The sequence below is a fragment of the Puccinia triticina genome, chromosome 16A, assembly GCF_026914185.1.
Source record: "Puccinia triticina chromosome 16A, complete sequence".
NCBI classification, from domain to species: Eukaryota; Fungi; Basidiomycota; class Pucciniomycetes; order Pucciniales; family Pucciniaceae; genus Puccinia; species Puccinia triticina.
This window is the reverse complement of record NC_070573.1, coordinates 781,359-801,835: the sequence shown is the minus strand read 5'-3', so window position 1 is coordinate 801,835 and position 20,477 is coordinate 781,359. Positions and strand designations below refer to the sequence as shown.

General features: G+C 45.8%; 2 protein-coding genes across 2 annotated transcripts; one reads left to right on the top strand and one right to left on the bottom strand.

Annotated features, from left to right (window-relative positions):
• Window positions 1-5,560: 5,560 nt before the first annotated feature.
• Window positions 5,561-7,467, top strand: PtA15_16A102 (uncharacterized protein; the record flags this gene model as incomplete). Its single annotated transcript, XM_053163759.1, has 8 exons — window positions 5,561-5,577; window positions 5,786-5,863; window positions 5,961-6,219; window positions 6,289-6,784; window positions 6,862-6,913; window positions 6,990-7,148; window positions 7,225-7,351; window positions 7,438-7,467. 8 exons carry the CDS (start codon window positions 5,561-5,563, stop codon window positions 7,465-7,467), a joined length of 1,218 nt encoding a protein of 405 aa, XP_053027751.1.
• Window positions 7,468-17,279: 9,812 nt separating this feature from the next.
• Window positions 17,280-20,039, bottom strand: PtA15_16A101 (uncharacterized protein; the record flags this gene model as incomplete). Its single annotated transcript, XM_053163758.1, has 13 exons — window positions 17,280-17,341; window positions 17,424-17,538; window positions 17,607-17,873; window positions 17,965-18,019; window positions 18,094-18,163; window positions 18,242-18,423; window positions 18,491-18,552; window positions 18,778-18,867; window positions 18,948-19,337; window positions 19,401-19,426; window positions 19,504-19,569; window positions 19,651-19,920; window positions 20,003-20,039. The coding sequence occupies 13 exons, from the start codon at window positions 20,037-20,039 to the stop codon at window positions 17,280-17,282; spliced, it is 1,692 nt and encodes a 563-aa protein (XP_053027750.1).
• Between the last annotated feature and the right edge of the window lie 438 nt (window positions 20,040-20,477).

The window sequence follows — 20,477 nt, the reverse complement described above, 5'->3', positions numbered from 1 at the left end:
AGATTTTGAGTTTCAGGAGCATTGGCCTGCGTTCTTTTTGTGCACTTTTTTGCTCACTGATTTCGACGGCTGCTGTTTCCTCGCTTTCTCGATAGATTCGCCGATGGTTCGCTCCTTACAAGTCACTCATCTTCGGTGACAGTACCAATCATCAATCAACACACGCTCAAGCAGATAATGTGCTTTCGAATACCGAACCTAAGCTAGCTTGACTAATTAGCCTCTCGAACAGAGGGTCTCGAAGGGACCCCGCGTCCCCGCGGGACGCTTTCCACAGAGGAGGCTTGTGAGTGATGTTGCAATTCTTGCGGTAACAGTCTGAGTTATTGAGTGCAACAAGATTCAAAATCAGCCGTTCAGGTTATGGGAAAGCTGCTTCCTATAAAATGTACCAGATGATAGCATATGTTGATGTCTCATGACTCCACTCAAATTGAATAGCCTGATTTTATAAAATACCACACTGCAAGAAAAACTCGCGCAACTGACTCCAGTTGAGATGCAAGAGCTCCGAAGAAGCTTGTGGTGCTATGCAAGCCTTTGTTCAAGGCTTCTGTCCACCAAGCTTCAATGCACAGTCACTGTGCATGATGCACAGTGACTACGCAAAAATAAACCGTTGGGTCTTTGGTCAATGCTACAGCAGCGGTTACACGGGGGTATCTCGCATGTCAACTGGCGTCAGTTGCGCGAGTTTTTCTTACAGTGCCAGAATGTACCTTTTTCAAGGCAAGACTCTAAATCCATCTGTCAGATCCTCTGGCTTGAAAGAATATGTATCCCAATCTTTGCAGATCCACTGAATCTGTGAGCACATGGGAACACAAGAAACAATGTGCATCAAGCCCATTATCATGGAGGGTGGTGTTACATACATAAACAATAAATATGTAAGTATGCATGCAAAGTTACTTTGTGCACTGCACAAAACCCTTAGCTCACCGCACCTAACTTAACACAAGTCCCGCCTGGTTGGAGACTCACTGTGGCTGGCAGTGAAGCCACCCCTCCCGCAGGGAGGGACTAGTGTATTATCACAAATTTTAAGTGGGAGCAGAAACATTTGTTTGACTGGGAGTGTTTTAATTTTTTTATGGCTCCTCCTGCTTTGTTATCCAAGCCATGCAGTCAGGATATTGTTCACTCCATTGAACCTTTGTCCTCACCCATGGTCATCATCAAGTGCTTTGTGAGCTCTTCAAAGCTTTGAACAACCAGCTACCCGCAGTTTCAAGCCATCTTGGCCGCCTTGAACAGCCTTGTCAAGATCATGACCCAGCTACATCATGTTTGGCCTGAGCCACTCAGCCTGACCGCCTTCAAAGGGGTGTAAAAATCACAGGTTGTGAAAGGCAGAAGGGGAAGAGTCCACTTCACTATATAATTTTTCTACACACTGATATACCAAGTCCAATCAAGCAGTGGCATAGAACAGAGTCTGTATTGAATGGACAGTCAGTGAAAAAGGGGGGCATTGACGCCGGTGTTACATTGTATGAAATGCAATGTAGTGGTTTTTTTGGCCCCCAGAGGCTACTTCATTAGTTATATGTAGATGATATGTATAAAAGAAGCTCATTTAGATTTTTTTCCCCACTTTGTGTCAGAATTCTGGCCTTCTTCTCTGCTCACAGTCTCTTTTCTCTTTTCCATCACTGATTAGTGATGCTCAACCCCCCCTTCCATTTCATCATTTTCCATCACTAGTGTGTGATGTATCTCCAGTCCATCAATAATATTTGATGTTATAATTCCATTACTAGTTGTAATTTCTCCTCCATTCCATTGACAAGTGGCAATGTCTCCTTCCATATGTTAAGTTTACTTTAGCATATGTGTATTTTTTTTCCTTCCATCTCATGTGAGATGTTTTGTCTGTTTTGTCTCCTAGGCCCCCTTTGGATCTTGCAAGGGGGCTCTCTAGTTGTGACTACATATATTCTGCCCCTATGATTTGAAATAAAGTATCAAGTCAGAGATTTTCTTCACTCAAACCACCTTGAGCCTCCTTGGTCCAATCCAAGTCCCTTCTGGATTGTCCCCTCCTTACTTTCTCATTTTATCATGAGCTGAAAATCTCTCACTTTTTGCAACAATATGGCTTTGAAAAACTAGGCAATTTGATATTTGATCCCATAAATTGTGCTGGTATGGGGTGAAACTTCCTAATTTGTCCAAGTTTTCCTGCCCAACCATACCAGGGGGGTATAGATGGATGTACTAGTCCAGAATAAAGTCATCAAAGCCTGATCAATCCACCATATTCATCAAAGTTTAATTTTATTGGTGAGAGAGGAAGGAGAGAATTCTTTTCAAACCAATACAACACACATTTCCCAGAGGAGGAAAGAGATAGCTCCTCTTGGGCTGATATTTATCTGTGGAAAGAGTTTTTACTGGTCACAGAGAGGATAGGATCCTTCTTGGACCAATGTACATAGTTTTATTGGTCAGAGAAGAAGAAGGAGGTGCAAGGACAACAATTCCAATTGGGAGAAATGTACCAGTTTTTTTTTTATTCATCCCAGATGAAAAAAGTTAATATGTTGTATTGGCCCAAAGGAGAGTGGAACCAATATGTAGTAGGTTGGCATTCAGGGGTATTTCTCTACAAATGTATCAAGCCTCTTTGCATTATAAATTTCAGTCCGGTTAACCTGAAAATGATCCAATGGATGTGTTTGCCCAGTTGAGCTAGCATAAATTAGCTATCCCAGCTGCAAACCCAGGCTCACTTGAATCAAAAATTTAGTCAATAAATGTGAATACTCTGAGACTAGCACCATTTGAAAGGGAATATATAGTTCTATCATCTACATCTAGGGTATTAGGTTAAAGTTACCAAGTCCCTTGGTCTATTGGAGGGGGGACACTGTCCTGCGGGGACCCTCTGAAGGAGGGACTTGTGTGTTGAGTTCACCCCGTGGGCGGTGGGAATAGAAAATTAGGAACTCAGAATTTTTCAATCCTGTTTAGTCTCATCACATCACATTGTGTGATCAACTGTTAGGAGAACAAAATACAACCAAAGTCAAGGAGAATCTTCCCAAATATTTCACTCTTTTTTAGATTCATGTAAATGTAATGGCATTAAACTTCCATTTTTTAATTTGTGTAATTGGCTACATCCTGTGCCACACATGTTGTGCTGTACAGAATCTGAATTTGATACTGTTACAACAATGATTGAAGCTCAACAAGAGAGGTTGAGGATTTGAAAAAATTACAGAAAGATGGGGATATTAAAAGGGCTAATTCCCTACTCCAATTGGGTTGAAATATTCCAAAATTTCCTCCTTCCTTGTGGGACAGTGTCCCCCCTTGATGAAATGAGGGCTCTGAGTAGGAGGTAGGAGAGAACACAGGCCTGAAGAAGAAAGCTCAAGGCCGCAAAAAAGACAAAGAAGCCCAAAAAGAGGGCCAAGCTGCTAGCTTGTGAAGGGGAAAAAAGGCCCCTCACTACAAGAGACTCACTGGGTCTCAGGGAACAGGCACTGGAACTGATGGTTCTATTTCTGACTATCTGAGTGGATATCTAAGCTATTACATCAGGGGACAAGATGTGGGAAGAAGATGGATTTTGCATATGCAACTGGCAGGAGAAAGGGAGTGACAGGGGGAAAGAAGTGAGTGACAGAGATGTGAAATTCCAACACCCCTCTAAATAGGCACTTATCAAGTTAGGGCATGAGGAAAGATGTAGTGATGTGGATATGAAAGGAGATTGAAAAAAAGATGCAGACAAACAAGTCAAACTGATACAGAAAAAAGTGGAAATAATTCACAGGTCTTCAGAGGGCACCCAATGCTGCTCAGGAGATTAGTCATAGCCACTTGCACACTGTCACTCTAGAAAAACAGGAAATGTATTACGTTAGCAAAAAAAGTGAAATTTGCACCTGACAGCCTCCACCTGTATTGGGGTGCTTACTAGTATGCTTGGTTTGATGAAGGCCTCTTGGAAAGGTATATTTTGTTCTGATTATTCCAGTTATAGGAAGATTGTATTCACAAATTGTTCCCAGAATGGGATATAGATAGGCAATGCAACCACCTCTAAAATACAAGCACCCAAATTCTGCAGCAGCAAGGTATGTGCCTGATAAAGCTTTGCAAAACCACAACCTCATTTTTTGGAAAAACAGCAACTGAACTGCTCCAGACTATTCAACCAACCTCAAAAAAACCAATCACGCAAACCCATGTAACACCATCCCATCCTGCCCACTTCCCAGGCAAGGTTTGCATGGATTCAATCAAACCAGGGTTTTGTTTTTTTATGGGAATATAGCACTGCAAAAAAAACTTGGTCAACTGCTTGCAGTTGACATGCAGGATACTCAAGCCAAGCTGCCATTGTAACTCCACCTGAATGCACAAGTGTCTTTGTTGGCACAGTCACTGTGCAAGGTGCACAGTGACTGTGCATTGAAGCTTGGGTTGAGTCAAACCTTGATTAAGGCTGGTGTAACACCACAAGCTTCCTCAGAGTTACCGCATGTCAACTGCTCACAGTTGACACAGTTTTTTTTGCAGTGTAGATCCTTGGTTCATGAAATTGATTAAGGGTCCTAATGCCATTTTTTCAAAATCTCTTGATGGCTTCCCATTTCAAAATCTCTTGATGGCTTCCCATCAAGATCCTGGGACCATGTTGGACTTTTTTAAATCCTGAAGAGCTTGATTCCCCTGTGAAAATGGACACTACTTGTGTCTAGATCTACAAGGGTCAAGGAACTGACAGGAAGTCATACATTATGTATCTCTTACTTTTATGTCTTACATATTCAACAAGTTGCACCTGTCAAGTTGGTTTGTTTGATGACGTAGTAGCCAGAGTGTCAATAATTGTGAACACCAAAAGGGCCCGTTTCACGATATGATCACTGTGTGTTGCCATGACGCAGGTCCCTCGCCGCAGCTTAGGCATTATAAGTATTACTATGTGCACTAATCAGCAGCCATTTTTGAACTGATCTGTAATCATTAGTCTTGTTGTTTGCTGATGATACAGTTTACGTAATCAGCTGGTCTTGATGCAAATGCTACCGAGTGAAGCTACTCGGTAAGACTTCAGTAGCTCTTTGGGGAGAAGCGTTTGATCCTGTTCGATCGGACTCTGTCGCAGGGGACGTCACACGTGTCTCGAGAGCACAGTGTAGATGGGCTGTTACACGATGGGAGGTGTGTCTTGGAGGGAAGCTCCAGAGCCAGAGCCCCTGGACTGTTTGCAACCGAGTTGTGGTAGAGCCCCGGGTTTCCGCCGCCTTTGGGTCGAAGCCCGATTCCGGACGAGGCAGGCCCGAACGCGCGTCATCTACAGTACGTCGGTTGTAGAGCATACACTGTGTGTATTAGCCCTAGTCTTAGCCCCCTCCCACTGCTGGCTAGCCCCCTGTCCGGTCTGTCCATCGCTTCCCACCAATCAGGAAAAAAAAAACAAAGAGTCTTCCACCCAACCACATCCTCGAAGCGCACTGTCCAGGTCGAGCCAACTTTACCCCTTAGCACTCTCACAACCTACTACCAAAAACCCCAAAAAAACATCCACCACTCCATCATGGCTGAAGCAACTCAGTAAGTCTTGCCCTTCCCCGATCTCCCCTCCACGTAGGGCAGCTGTTATCTGCTGATAAACGGAAAAGAAAAAAAAGGGAAAGGACAAAGACCCTATCCAGTCGCTTTTCCTATCGGACTATGGCTATATCCATCATCCTCCACTGCCCCAATAGGCTTTTGAACCCCCTTCGATCTAACTCGCTTTTTGGAATTGGCTGTTTCTTAGACCCGATGTCACCACCGTTGTCGATGAAGGCGGCGCCGAAGAAATGGTGATCGAGTCCAACTGGGACCAGGTCGTCGAGTATGTCCTTCATCATGATCTCTCTCGTTGACTGCCAGAGCCAGCATCAAGTTGATTGTTTCCTGCTTGACTCGCCCCTCAACTCGTGCCTTCAAAGTAACTTTGATGCCATGGAGCTCAAGGGTGAACTGTTGCGGGGAATCTATGCCTACGGTTTCGAGCGACCCTCGGCTATCCAACAGCGTGCCATCATCCCCGTCATCAAGGGTCACGACGTGATCGCCCAAGCCCAATCCGGAACAGGCAAGACGGCCACGTTCTCTATCTCCATCTTGCAATCCATCGATGTCAACATCAAGGCTTGCCAGGCTCTTGTCCTTGCCCCAACCCGTGAACTGGCCCAACAGATCCAAAAGGTTTGATCCCTCCCCCCCGCTTCCTCTGCTCCCATCCGTCATCCCTGACCAGTATTGTGATCTCACCAGGTCTTGGTCGCTCTCGGAGACTACCTTAACATCGAGTGCTATGCCGCAGTTGGTGGAACATCAGTCCGTGATGGAATGGCCAAGCTTCAAGAGGGTGTCCATGTCATCGTCGGTACCCCTGGTCGAGTTTTTGACATGATCCAACGTCGGGCTCTCAAGACCGACCACATCAAGATCTTCACCCTTGATGAGGCCGATGAGATGTTGAGTCGGGGTTTCAAGGACCAGATCTACGACGTCTTCCAGCTCTTGCCACCGACCACCCAGGTCGTCTTGCTCAGTGCTACCATGCCGCAAGACGTCCTGGAGGTCACCTCTAAGTTCATGAGAGATCCGATCCGGATTCTTGTCAAGAGAGACGAACTTACCTTGGAAGGTATCAAGCAGTTCTACATCGCCGTCGAGAAGGAAGAATGGAAACTCGACACCCTGTGTGACTTGTACGAGACCGTTACGATCACTCAAGCAGTCATCTTCTGTAACACCCGTAGAAAAGGTAGAGTTTCGTTTTCTGACTCAGGGATCTTGCCCCGTTCGTCTTGACTGATACATTAATAATCCGTGGCTCGCCAGTCGACTGGCTTCACGAGAAGTTAGCCGCACGGGAATTCACCATCTCCTCCATGTACGTATTGTCTTGCTTTTGATCCGAACTCTCGCTAGACAGCCTATTGACTCCCTTACTCTTCATAAAAAAACAGGCATGGTGACATGGAACAAGGGCAGCGAGAAGTGATCATGAAGGAGTTCCGATCGGGCTCCTCGCGAGTGCTGATCACCACCGATCTGTTGGCCCGTGGTATCGATGTCCAGCAGGTCTCCTTGGTCATCAACTACGACCTACCCGTCTCAAAGGAGAAGTGAGTTCACATCTTTCCATGAAGCCAGCCGTGTGCCACGAGAGTCGGAGATTGACCACATCAACGTCTATCCTAGCTACATCCACCGTATCGGTCGTGGTGGTCGTTTCGGTCGTAAAGGTGTGGCAATCAACTTTGTCACCAGTGAGGATGTGCCTGCATTGAGAGAACTAGAGCGATTCTACAACACACAAATAGATGAGGCAAGTCGAGAGTTCATCTTTCTACAAGACCTTTAATGCAACAGCAGCCAAATGGGAGCCCTAACCTTGCCATTGGTCTACCCCAGATGCCCCTGAACGTAGCCGACCTTATCTAATAAAATCTCGAGTATAGAGAACCCAGCGAATCTTAAAACGAAATAGCCGTGAATAAATTATTCCAGTCTTCCTCTTGAAGCGGTTTCCGATCTTTCTACTGTTAGAGTTTGAATTATAGGGAGAGGGAGATCGTCTTTCTTTTTTTCCCCAGTTGATACGAACCAAATAAGAAAAACGTTGTCCATAAGCTTAATTCTAGAAGGCAGAATAAAAGACAGGAGATCTTCGTACTGGTTTTAATTGGTTGACCCTTTTTTCTTTGACTTTATCGACTACATACACCACCCCCGTCCCACAAGTATTCCCCAATCCATTCTTCATTCTTTCTTTTCTTCTTTCAAACTGGTTCTCTCCGTACTTTACGTATATCTCAATATATTATCACTCTCACCTCTTGTCATCTTGTTCCTTCTTTTCTTCCTTGCTGAATAAGAGAAAAACAACACAAATGCAACGAACCAAACTTATATCGGGCTCACCATCTTTTCCCCAGCGTAGCAAGCTCATGGGTTTTCTTGTTTCTCTGGTGGCTGTTGGGTTTTTTTTTTTCTCATCAAACTGTTTGTCAAATCCAGCTGTGCTACGTGTTGGTTCTTCGTATAAAGCAATGCCAGAAAAGCTTGCCAAAATTTGTGGCTGAAATGATTTCTGCATTTCAGCCACAGGCCTGTACAGCTTCACTGTACAGGCAGACGAAACCCGTTCGGGCAGCTGGTTTCGCTTGACATGGATGCCGGGCCGGGCGATGGGCGAGGGAGGCAGGGGCGGCGAAGGGCCGGATCGAAGTAAAATCGCTCCAGGAATCCAATGGTGGGACCCTCAAGGCCCCAAAGTGGAAAACAAAGAAACCCCTGTTTGGCAGCGTCATATTACGTAGCGTAATAATAGGAAACATGCTGTATTACAAATGGTAAAACATATCTTTTTAGGATAATCTTTTGAAAGTAGACCCTCATAAGGCTTGGTAGTTTACTTTCAAAAGATCAGGCGGAAAAGTAGTGTCTTACACAATAGGGGGCTTCAAAATTGATCCAGGAAGCGTTCCAGGTCCAAACTCCAGGAAAACCAAAACACAGCCAAAAAATAATTCCTGGAGGTTCTACATTGAGACCCCCAGAAAGAGGAACTTCCTGCATTTGAACCCAGGAGAACAAGACCTGGAAATGATTATCTGTTTTAACATGTTTTGTCCCATGCCTTTGGGGTCCCCGAAGGACCAGCTCCTTCCCCCCCACGCAACCACAAGTTGATCTGACCTCATCGGACTTTCTTGTACATTTTTTTTTTCATCAGCAGTTTCAAATTAGCTCAAACTGCATCAATTCCGACTACTCTAATTGCTGTTGACCGGGAGGGACTTTCCCTGTTGACAGCCATATAAGGCAGTTGACCGGGAGAAGTCCCTCCCGGATGACTGCTTGATATGGCTGTTGGCCAGGAGGGACTCCTCCTGGTCGACTCTTGTATGTATGTGGTTGTTGGCCGGGAGGTACTGCTCCTGGTCGACTGCCTTGTATGGCTGTCAACCTTGAGATACTGCTCCCGGTAGACTGCCTTATATGGCTGTCAACCGGGAGGTACTGTACTACTGCTCCAGTCCCTCCCGGATGACTGCTTGATATGGCTGTCGACCGGGAGGGACTCCTCCCGGTTCCTCCCGGTCAACTCTTGTATGTATGTGGTTGTCGACCGGGAGGTACTGCTCCCGGCCAACTGCCTTATATGGCTGTTGACCGGGAGGGACTCCTCTGGGTTGAGTCTTGACTGCTTGATATTACTGTTGAGTGGGAGGTATTTTCTAGCATGGCGGGCGGTGGACAAAAATTCGCTCGAAGTTAGTGTGAGGTGGTGGGAAAGATGATGTAGGGGTGTCGAAAAAAAAGGCGGGGGTCCGGGGTTTGAGAAGAAAGGTGGGATTTATCCTCTTTTGTCCTCTTTTAATTTCCTGATTTCCTGTTTTCCTGGATGTCCTGGAAGGGCATAGGAAGAAGGAGATCAGGTCCGCAGGAAGCATTCCAGGTCGCTCATTTTTCCTGGAAACTCCGACCTGGAACGCTTCCTGGATCAATTTTGAAACCCCCTAATGTAGGGGGACATGGCAAGATTATTTATTGTGTAATAATCACGCTGCCAAACAGGGCTGTTTTTTCTTCTGATGGCATTCCTGACATACAGGAGCCATACAGGCTTTGAGGCTGAAATCAGTGGTCCAAAAGCTGGCCGCAAGCTTTTCTGGCATTGCTGTAAAAAATCCAACATCAACAATAGAAGTGAAATGAAATGAAAAAGCCAGACACAAACTCTGTCAATCACAACTTCAGAAGTGCCTGCATATGGGGCTTGACACACATAGCACACACAGCAACTTCATCTTTGCCAACACATCTGGATTTTAGGCCAAACAGAGACAGTAGGGGGTTTCAATCAGCGGTCCAAAAGCTGGCTGCAAGCTTTTCTGGCATTGCTGTAACAAATCCAACATCAACAATAGAAGTGAAATGAAATGAAATGAAAAAGCCAGACACAAACTCTGTCAATCACAACTTCAGAAGTGCCTGCATATGGGGCTTGACACACGTAGCACACACAGCAACTTCATCTTTGCCAACACATCTGGATTTTAGGCCAAACAGAGACAGTAGGGGGCTTCAATATTGCCCCAGGAAGTGTTCCAGGTCCGAACTCCAGGAAAAATGAAACACAGCCAAAAACAAATTCCTGGCAGTTCTCAAACTTAACAAAGTCCCTCGAGACTTTGGGCACCCGGGGGGTAGGCTGAACTTGCGAAGCAAGCCTCCGTCAGGAGGGACTTACACCATATTGACCCAAGCTCGCATGGCTAGAATGAAATTTTCATGCCACTTTTCCTTTTTTTGATTCCACAGCTTGCGTATCACTGAAATGTTGTAACCTTTTTACTTGCTTCAAGACGCAACATGCTAAGCAAAATTTTAGTATTTTTCTTTCTATCTTTTTCAACACATACCTGTATTTTACTAGAATTAAAATAAGAAACATGTATTTTATAGAGTCACCAATAATTTTAGCCAATTCTGCAATTTATTCATATCAGTACACCAGGGAAAAAAAGTAGTCAATTGATGACAACTGACATAACACAGCTCTGGTTTCAGCTCCCAAGCTACTCCATCTGCTAGTGCAGGGCTGGCTGGCACACAGCTCAGTGCCCATTTTGGCACAGCTGAAGCCTATAGTGCAATTTTCACAAGCTGCTCCTCAGCTTTGTCCCAGGCACAGCTGCTGCTTAGCCTTGGCCCAGGCCCAGCTGCCCCTCAGTCTTGGCACAGGACAAGCCACTGCTCAGCCTTTGCCTGAGCAAGAACGGGTGTTGATAAACGCACGCCCGTCCCTCGGGGGCACGCCCACACCTACGCCCTTTGAAAAAGGCGCGTGGGACCGCACGCCCTAAGGGCGTGTGAGTCAAAGGACGCGCACACCCCTGTATGGGCGTGCAAGGGCGTGCACGCCCCCACTCCGTGCCTGCTTGCCGGGAGCCCCTCGGCGGGCAGGTGCAAGTATACCTGCTCGCCAAGAGCCCCTCGGCGGGCAAGTACAGATCCCACCTCGCCGAGAGCCTCTCAGAGAGCAGGTATACATGCACCTGCCCGCCAAGGGGCTCTTGGTGAGCAGGCTCGGCGGGTAGGTGTATGTATCCCTGCTCGCCGAGAGCCTTGCCTGCTCGCCGAGAAGGATAACTCTCAGCGAGCAGGTATACAAACACCTGCCCGCCGAGCCTGCTCACCAAGAGCCCCTCGGCGGGCATGTATACCTGCTTGCCAAGAGAAATCCTCGGCGAGCAGGCATACAGATCCCACCTCGCCGAGAGCCTCTCGGCGAGCAGGTATACATACACCTGCCCGCCGAGCCTGCTCACCGAGAGCCCCTTGGCGGGCAGGTGCATGTATACCTGCTCGCCAGGTGAAATCCTCGGCGAGTAGGCATAGAGATCCCACCTCGCCAAGAGCCTCTCGGCGAGTAGGTATACATACACCTGCCCACTGAGCCTCCTCACCAAGAGCCCCTCGGCGGGCAGGTGCATGTATACCCAAACTTAACACAAGTACCCTCCTCGGGGGAGCGTAGCGACCTCCGAAGGAGGGACTTGCCTCTAAAGTCGCATGTCTCGCCCTACAGGATCGAGACAAATGGCAGGGAGGACCCTACGCTCCCCCATTTTCCCCAATATCACCCTCTAGACTTCCGATTCCCTCCTTGCCTTTGGCACCATTAGAATCACCAGGATCTTAGCTAATTTTCCCCCATTTCAAAAACCATTTTATCCCTCCCCTCTGGCAAGAAACAACTTGTAAATTTTTTTCCCTGCAGGATTTCTGTAACAAATCCGCCGCGTTTTAGGCCGGATATTTTGGGACAAAAAACCGGTCATAAGCACATACTTTGCTTGCGCATACTCTCCCTCCAGTATCATGATTGTCGCACGATTTTTACAAGTACCTACAGAAATACCCCTTTCATTGACACAAACACACAAGTCCTCGAACCCCTCCCTCAATCATCACCAAGCAGATCATCAACCAATATGACAACTGATGACATCGACATGCAATCATCATCCACTGATTCATCTCCGTGTCCATCCCAGCGATCCCTATCACCTGAACCCAAGCCATCAAAAACGCTAGCAACCAAAACCTTGGAATGTTGTAACCACCTCAAGTCAAAGTACAATTTGACACCAAAGAAGTTCATTGTGGCGTTTCTGACTGGGGATAATGATACCCTTGCGTTTCGCCGGCGTTATTGGGGCACTTGCGATGGCTGGCCTTCCATGCTTAAAATGATTCAAACAGTTAAGGAGCAAGTCATCAAGACTAGAACTGGTGAAGCTTGCTGGCGTGAATTCATCAAGAACGAAGTGAGTTCTTGAATTGGATTTTATGGTAGAATTAGTTTAGAATGACATATCTCTTTGGTTGCCCTAGGCCATACAGATCTTGAATAACAAGAACCCCCCAACTGGAGACTACCCAGGCGGATGTTTTCAAAGCAGCCAAACTGTCGAACCATCTTTTTTTGATCATGATGCTGCGTGCACCCGAGAAGAATTGCTCACCCAAGTTCACATGCCTTTCCTCTTTGATACAGTCATGGGGACTCTTCAACCATCAAATCAAACCAAATCATCCCCTCCTGACGATCAACCACTCGTTAATCCAAATTTAGTGAACGCTGACAAAAACACGTTGATGGAATTGGAGGATATTCAGTACCAGAACAGTACTACATTGCCTTGTCGGATGAAAAAAGTTAGTTATGTACCATTTTTGGCTACTCTTGCCACACAAGCCGTGTCTGATGCCATTTTTGTACGCTTTTTAAAGATTGCAGCTACCATTTGTGCACAGGTTGCTTTTGCAAAGAATCGGCGGTGCAATGGTTTGCAGCTTTTCAACAGCGTACGATTTGTGGCGGGAGGCGTATCGGAGGTTGTCAATGACTACTTGCATCTAATTGGCTTAACCTCTTCACGTCAAACTGCTCTCAAAGCTCTTACATGCTCATCAACTGGTGCAGCGCGTGATATATGCACCTCGATGAAAATCAAATCCAACTTTGTCATTAGCCCCAGCATCTGTATTGATAACCTAGATATCGAAGAGCGTGTTCATACTCATGGTGTGGGCCATCGCTCTATGATGTTTCATTGTACATGGGGTTATATCCACAATCCCAATCCTGTCCTTCTCGAGTCTCTAGACCCTTCGCAGTTGACCTTGAAAGCCTACTATGATGCTCTTAGTGAAATTCCCAACTTGAAGATTTGTCCTAGTATGTTTTTGCCAACCCCCGAGGAAGACACACATTTCGAATCAGTAATGAAGAGTCAAATCTCACGTGTCATGTGCCAGTATATTGCCAAACCGACAAACATAAAATTAGCCATCCCCTCAAATCCACCAGCAGTTGAATTGATCGACTGTTCACCACCCAATATCCAGATGCTTAAACTTATGGATGCTTCTGATAATTCAGCGGAAGGAGTCGGGCAAGTTTTAGAATCAATAATTCAACAATCAGGTCTCACAGCCGAAGAATTCTGCTCCCGCCTCCAAGTTATGGATGGTGACTTGGGGACGTGTCAAAATATTAACTCGCTTCGAGCTCTTAGATCACCCAGCGCATACGCTGATCATGCGCTATTAAATATCACTATGCAGCTTGGCTCGTCACACACTTTATGGAACATCTCACAGAACATCCTAACTTCACATTTTGGAGATCCGAGCAAAACAAACGACTTGGGAACGTGGCAGTATTTGCACGCACTCGGCATCCCATCTGACAAGGCGGCATCAAAGAAGGACTTTACTTTGATGATGAAAAATATCGAAAAAGCACACGAGGCAACAATATTTTATTGTCTTAGGTGCGTGTTTCAGTGGGACATCTTGATTAATGTTGTACTTTTGAATTGAAATCATGACTCCATCTTTTAGAGTCACTAGAGTCCAAGGCGGCTGCACCGCTGCAACCCCCCAGAGCATGCTTTCACAGTTTGATTTTTATTTTAGCTGGATGAATTATTGTATGTTGTTGTTTGAAACAACTCAATTTCTACTCCTGATCTGTCAAACAAAAAATTCATGGAAAATGAATTAATCTGAATGTGTTGGTGTTGTCACTTTGGATTCTCAAAGTTGAAAACATATAAACTTCTCACATTGTGGCATAATCCTAATGTAATCACTTTCTCTTCAGGAAAGTAAATAGATTAAATAAGCAGATAGTTTACAGTTGCTGAAAAGAAGATCTTTTTTTTTGAAATGTGCTGGTATGTCAAAACTTTGAAGAACCCTAACTTTAAGGTAGACTTAACCTGTCAAATAGTTTCTTCAACTAACTGCATGGATTTATCACATTCAACAGATTTCTTCCAACACCATTTTATTAATCATATTCATTCACAGTCTTGTGCAGATACAAGGCTTTTTGTGGGTACTCAGTCTTGTGCTGCAGTGCAGCATTCAAAATTTGATCAGTAGCCGCGTCAATATGGTTAGATCCATAATGAATGCTTGGGAATGGAGGGCTTGTGGCAGCCTAAAATGTGTTTGTTACTTCTGCTCAGAGATAAAACAAGAGGAATCTACCTTTGTGCAGGCGCCATGATCCACCAAAGGGAGATACAACCAGCAAATTAACAGAGAAAAAAACCACATAAAAATACATATGAGGGTAGGGATGCAGAGATCACACAAAACACCGGCTGTGTATAGCATTTGGCACAAGATGGTGTTGTTTTTTGGAGGGAGGAAGGGGGGGCTATGTGATGAGTCTGATGGAGGACCTATTGAGGAACGGCAGCGGGGAAGAGTTATATCCAGAAAATTTTATTCTGACAATCCTTCATCCATCCATTTCGTGACCTGGATAGACACAAGGAGAAAGGGATTCCTCTGAGTATTAGATGGTGAGGAGGCGGATGGAAGAGTAAGGCATTGCTTACCCGTTCAATCAGCAGCGGGTAGTGTGCAATTCTCCTCTACATAGGCTGGAGCAATTAATGCTTGAATTTGAGGCCCTTAACTTTGAGACCATTGAGCGGGTCAAAGACGGAGTTTCGGAGTCTCAAGTTGGCGAGGGAGTGCCTGGGCGCCGGGCATCTGGGCCTGGCGGCCCTCCAGCGTGCTCACAAACGGCTTCTGGAACAGCACAATCTCCTCAACGTTTGCAAAGATGATTGGCACCCCCCGCACACCAATCAGCAGCTCAAGCTCCCCGTAAAACACCTACGAGAAGATCTAGTAGATCTTGACAAGGACCACCTCCGTCCAGATCAGATCGTATATTGCTTCCTGGCGGTTCTGCTCCTTCTTGGAATATGTAGAGCAACCAGGTGGATCCATCAAGCTAGACGAAGTCTGATAATTAGGTCCACAGAAGGTACAGGTAAGTTTATTTGTCTTGGGGAGGGGTGGATGGTTGGGCCAAGGAGTGAGGAGGACACTTACATTGCCAGGATTGACATTGAGTTGAGTTGAGGGTGAGGTTGCTAATGGTCAACGGCTGGTGTTGTGGTTGAGAGTGTTTGTCAAAGGTGTGGATGGGGCCTCTGAAGGCCAGAAGACATCTATCATGAGGGGAGTTGACGGTGCTTCTTGTCAGCTCCGGTCTCTTATGTGACGCGGAGTTGATGGGATTTTGGATACGCGCTGTAACGGCTAATGTAGTGGCCAGCGGAAAAGGGGCCGCACTATAACCTAAAAGGCCAATGGGAATAAACCACACCTCGACGCTGAACAGCGGAGGGGCTAGCACCCTTATGTAATAAGGGGACGCGGCGAGATTACTCGAGCCTGGCGCCGTGGCTTACACAAGGAATGAGCTTCTTGTCTTCTAGGATACAGGTGTTATAACACCCACCTGTACCTAGGGGAAAATACACGAAGAAGGAAAAAGCTGTAAAGGAAAAAGGTTAGTAGATTATATAAAACCCCACTCACTTTTATGGTTTAAAGTAAGGTTAGCAGGTTTGTATGTGTAATAATCTTGGGGGGAAAGATCTCTCCAGAGGAAAGATCCCCCCCTTTTATATTACAGGGACCTGATCCTCCTTTGAGTCAAGGCCCCAGAGGGATCCTTAAATCCAAGGAGGGAGAAGAGGTCCACGGAATTCAGAGGAGGAATTACATGAATAATTATGTAATCTCTCTATGTATGGTAAATCCATAGAGAGATATACTCCATTAGTACATTATTATTCTCAATCAAGGTAAATACATAATAAGTGTGAAATCATACAGTTTAGTACATATAAAGTGATGATTGCAACAAAAGTAATATTATAAGACAACAGGAGGGGTTGAACACAGGATCTTACACAAGATCTAGATCAACCTTAAGGTAGTCTTTAGCCATTGGGTTACATGAGATGTAATTATCATTGTAGGCACATGGACAATTGTCTCAGTGGCTGACATTCGCCCCCACTAAAAAATTACTCTTCGGAGGAATTGGCTGGAGGTTGGCCCAGACGCAACAGCCATTGCTGTTCACAACACCTTTGGTGTTGTTTGGGGGCATTTGAGATTTCTTTTTTTTTCAGTTCTGTTGTATGTGTATGAAACCTTGTTTTTTTTTGTGTTTTATAATAAGGGGAAACCCTTGATGTTTTTTTCCCTATTTTGACAAAATGTAAGGGGAACCCCTTGATTTTTTTTCAACTTTTTACAAAACTGTGTCTTTAATAAACTTGGATTCTGAGAAATTTGCGCAAAATTGGAAAATTTTCACTTTCATTTTTTTTCTGTCATAATCATTCTTGGGAACTTATTTTACACCCCTGCAGCCAATCCCATGACTTTGGGTCTGTTGCTTGAGCTTCTGCAATGAAAAATGCAGTTCCAAAAACATTAGATGACCCACTGTACATACATACTTGAAGATTAGCAAATCCACCAAATTAGACCCACAGTGCACGCAGCATGTGCTCTTGAGAGGGCTTCTGCCCGCTGTAAAATTTTGATGGGCTTTGGGTACCGCAGTGAGAAGGTATTTTTTCTGTAATTTCTTATAAAATTACATTTCCGACTCCCAAATTCAATCTATGCGGGGAAATTACATTTCAACTCCCAAAAATTATGTTTTGGGAGTCAGAATGTAAGTTTTGGGAGTCAAATAGTCAAGCCCCCCAAAGAAAGCCAAAATTACATGCAAGTACAACATTGGTGCGCAATATAAATAAACACGTGTGGAACTGGTTGTTGCTACACATAATGGATGCCGCAGTCAAAATGTTTTAAACAGCCAAACAGTTGACAGTATGAAATCAGCCGGCAAACAGCCGGATGCCGAGGTAGATTGTTGATCCGCCGAGACGGATCAGCGCCACTGTGGAACAAAAAGGGAGGGGAGAAGTTGGAGGATTGGTCAGAAGGACGGTCTGATGATTGATACCAGGGCGGAGACTTACTGAAGGCTACAAAGCCAAGAATGATGATCATGTATAGCCGGACCTTCAAGCTGGCTTTTCCCAAAGCAAAGGAGCTTCTCACATCGCCATCCAACATGCAAGCGACCACGATACCCTAGATAACCCAGCGCTCAGCGAGTGTACCTATAAGAATCGATCAAGGCGGATCGGGAGGAGACTTACGTTGGCGAGCGTCCAGAGCAGGACAACGTTTGTTCGGACGCTTTTGTAATAGTCTTGCTTTAGAGCTTCTTTCTCCTTGTCCGACCGGTTCTTTTCGACCAATTTCGGCCGAGTTTTCAGGTTCATCAGCGCTTCGCCATATGTCTGGTCAAGATCTTTCTGCTCCAGCGGGCATGTGATCTCTACTTTCGAATCGCCAGCAAAGACTGCCACTCCCAGGTCGGTTAATATGATGTTCTGGTACTTTGTTCCCCAAGAAAACTCATGCTACGCCGTGTCAAAAGGGTACGCACACGAAATTCAGTCTGAGAATCGTCAAAGAATCACACAGTTGTGTGGGACCAAATTGCTGGCTTACAAGGTTTGCGAATGCATAGACGTTGAGTACGTTGATATATGCTGGGGCCAATAACCTGAGAGGAATAAACACTCAATGATGAGTGATGTTTGGTTCAAATTCTGATAGATTGGCTGAGTGGTTACTCACAAATACTGCAACATGCAGGTTAGCAAATGCCACGGATCTAGCGCCAGGACACTTGACGTGATCCAAGAACCTGAGTCGAGCAAAATGCCAGATCAGTCAGCGAGCGGGTCAAGGATAATCGGATAAGAGCAAGATTGCTCGATCTTACCGAAAGTAGCAATCAATGAAATGACGACTTGCGCATACAGGGTGGCATTCGCTCCACCCTTGACTGTCAAGGGTGGAGCGAATAAGTTGACAGCTTTGACTAAAATCAACACACACGCGACCAACATGTAGAGTGCAAGGCATCCAAAAATTATCATAGCAGAAATATATTTCCACTTGGCCCTGGGAAGGATAAAATGAAAGTCAACTATTTGTTTTCAGGCTAGTAACTGAAAGTCACCTCACTGACCCTTGTGGCCGGTTTCCCATGGATAGCAAAAAGCACCCTTTCAAAGTTCCAGTATAGAGATACTAAGCAATAGCATTCTACACATGTTAATCATCTTAGGCCCCGTTTGGAGCCAATATAATTCAGGCAATATATAAGTTTTTTTGTATGACATCTTATATGACATCTGATCAAGTCCGCCAAAACATGATCAGATGTCACAAGTTTCCAGATTATATCACGCAATTATATCGGCTCCAAATGGGGCCTTACTCTTGTATGCGACTAAAGCAAGCAAGTAATCTTACGTGTAATAAAGTATTGATGATTGTGATCGCCTTGCGCATTTTCAGAGATGGGTCTTTGAGTGAGGATGATAGTAGTACAAAAAAAATGTACTGATGTAGGACAGCAGTATGTTAGCTCACGCTGGAATAACTGAGAAAAGCCGAGAGGGGGGGGGAGGGATCATGCTCACGTAGTTTGCCAATCCAAACCAAGCAAATAAAAGATTCAAAAAGTTGTAGAGTCCTTCGAAGTAGAGTGCAAGAGCTTGCTTTTGGGAGTGTTCGGTGCGAGACATCTGGCCTATATGTGCCAAGGAATAAATAGCAGCGAAGAAGCTTCCGTTGAGCCAACGACAGCGCTGACTGATGAATTCTGGGACCTCGTTGGGCACATCGGTCTCGCCCCAGGCGCTCTTGACGTACTTGAGCACCCAGTTGTGCCCGCGTTTGGCCACCAGCTCCCAGCACAGGATCCGGTCCTCGGCCAGATACATGTTCGACGTAAACACATCCGCATCCCGACCGGCAAGCGTTTCGCCCTTGAAGTACGACGCTAGCGGTCCTCGCCCGATCTCATTGTTCTTGAGTGCAATGTATCAATAGGCTGAGAATGCGCCGGGTAGAACAGATATATAGCCAAATACGGATTCCGTTGGTTTATCCAAGATGTCTAGAAGACCAACCAACATTCTCATCATCAGTCTCACAAGGCATAGCGCAGGTGTGAGTGCCTAATAACGTGCTCACTTGACATTTTATATTCGAAGTTTTGAGCGGCCACTATGGGGTTGAGTAGTCCGAGCCAGCCTTTGCCTTTCATTGCACAAATCTCACCACACGCGCCACCAACGTTTGAGTTGAGATCCATTCATTTCCAGAGATGGTACAAGCTACGCGGGCCCGGTTTGGTGCCCACCTTGAGAAGCACACAGACGTTGGGCTGAAGAAGTGGACAGAAGGCATTGAACATCCACCAGTGAGAGTTGATCTTCTTCTGGTTGCGCTCTTTCATGCAGAAGATGATCTGTGTGGGCACAATTCCCTTCTCTAATCCCTTGAACTTCAGGTCACTGTCTACCAAAAGTTGGGTGGTGAACTCGTAAATGTGTGCTGTCACGGGTTGGTCTTGAACCATGTTGGATCCTACACCATCTTGATAAACACCTAATGCGGAAAGACTACCCCCCAAGAAACCCTGTATTAGCGCTGACAGGACTATGTATGTACGGTGACCAGGAGAGCTTACCAGTCGAGAACTCGTGGATGAATGACCTTCCGCCCATCCGCGACGATGCAGACCACCACTTTCTTCCAGCCGTCTTTTCCCCACGTCCTGGATTTATTTCTGGTGCAAAGATGGGCGATGTTTTCTTTGAGGATGATAATAAGGCGACACGTATGTTATGCTAGATGGGCATTGATAGCAGCGATAACAGCTCGCACAAATTCCCCTCACCCCTAGAGTCAGGTTGCGCCACGGTGGTTTGTTAGTGCACAGCAATGATAGGGTGGTGTGGCGGTGGGTTGCAGATAGCGACGGTGGATATGTACAACGTTGTGGCGAGGGTAACGGTGAATTTGATTCAGCGCGAGTTGAGAGAACGGCGGCGGCGAGTCCAGCAACGTAGCGAAGGACAAACTGCTTAAAAGAGAGGCAGCGTTTGAGATTATCGATTCCCCAGGGCGATTGGAAATGCTGCACTTCCAGCTATCCATCACCC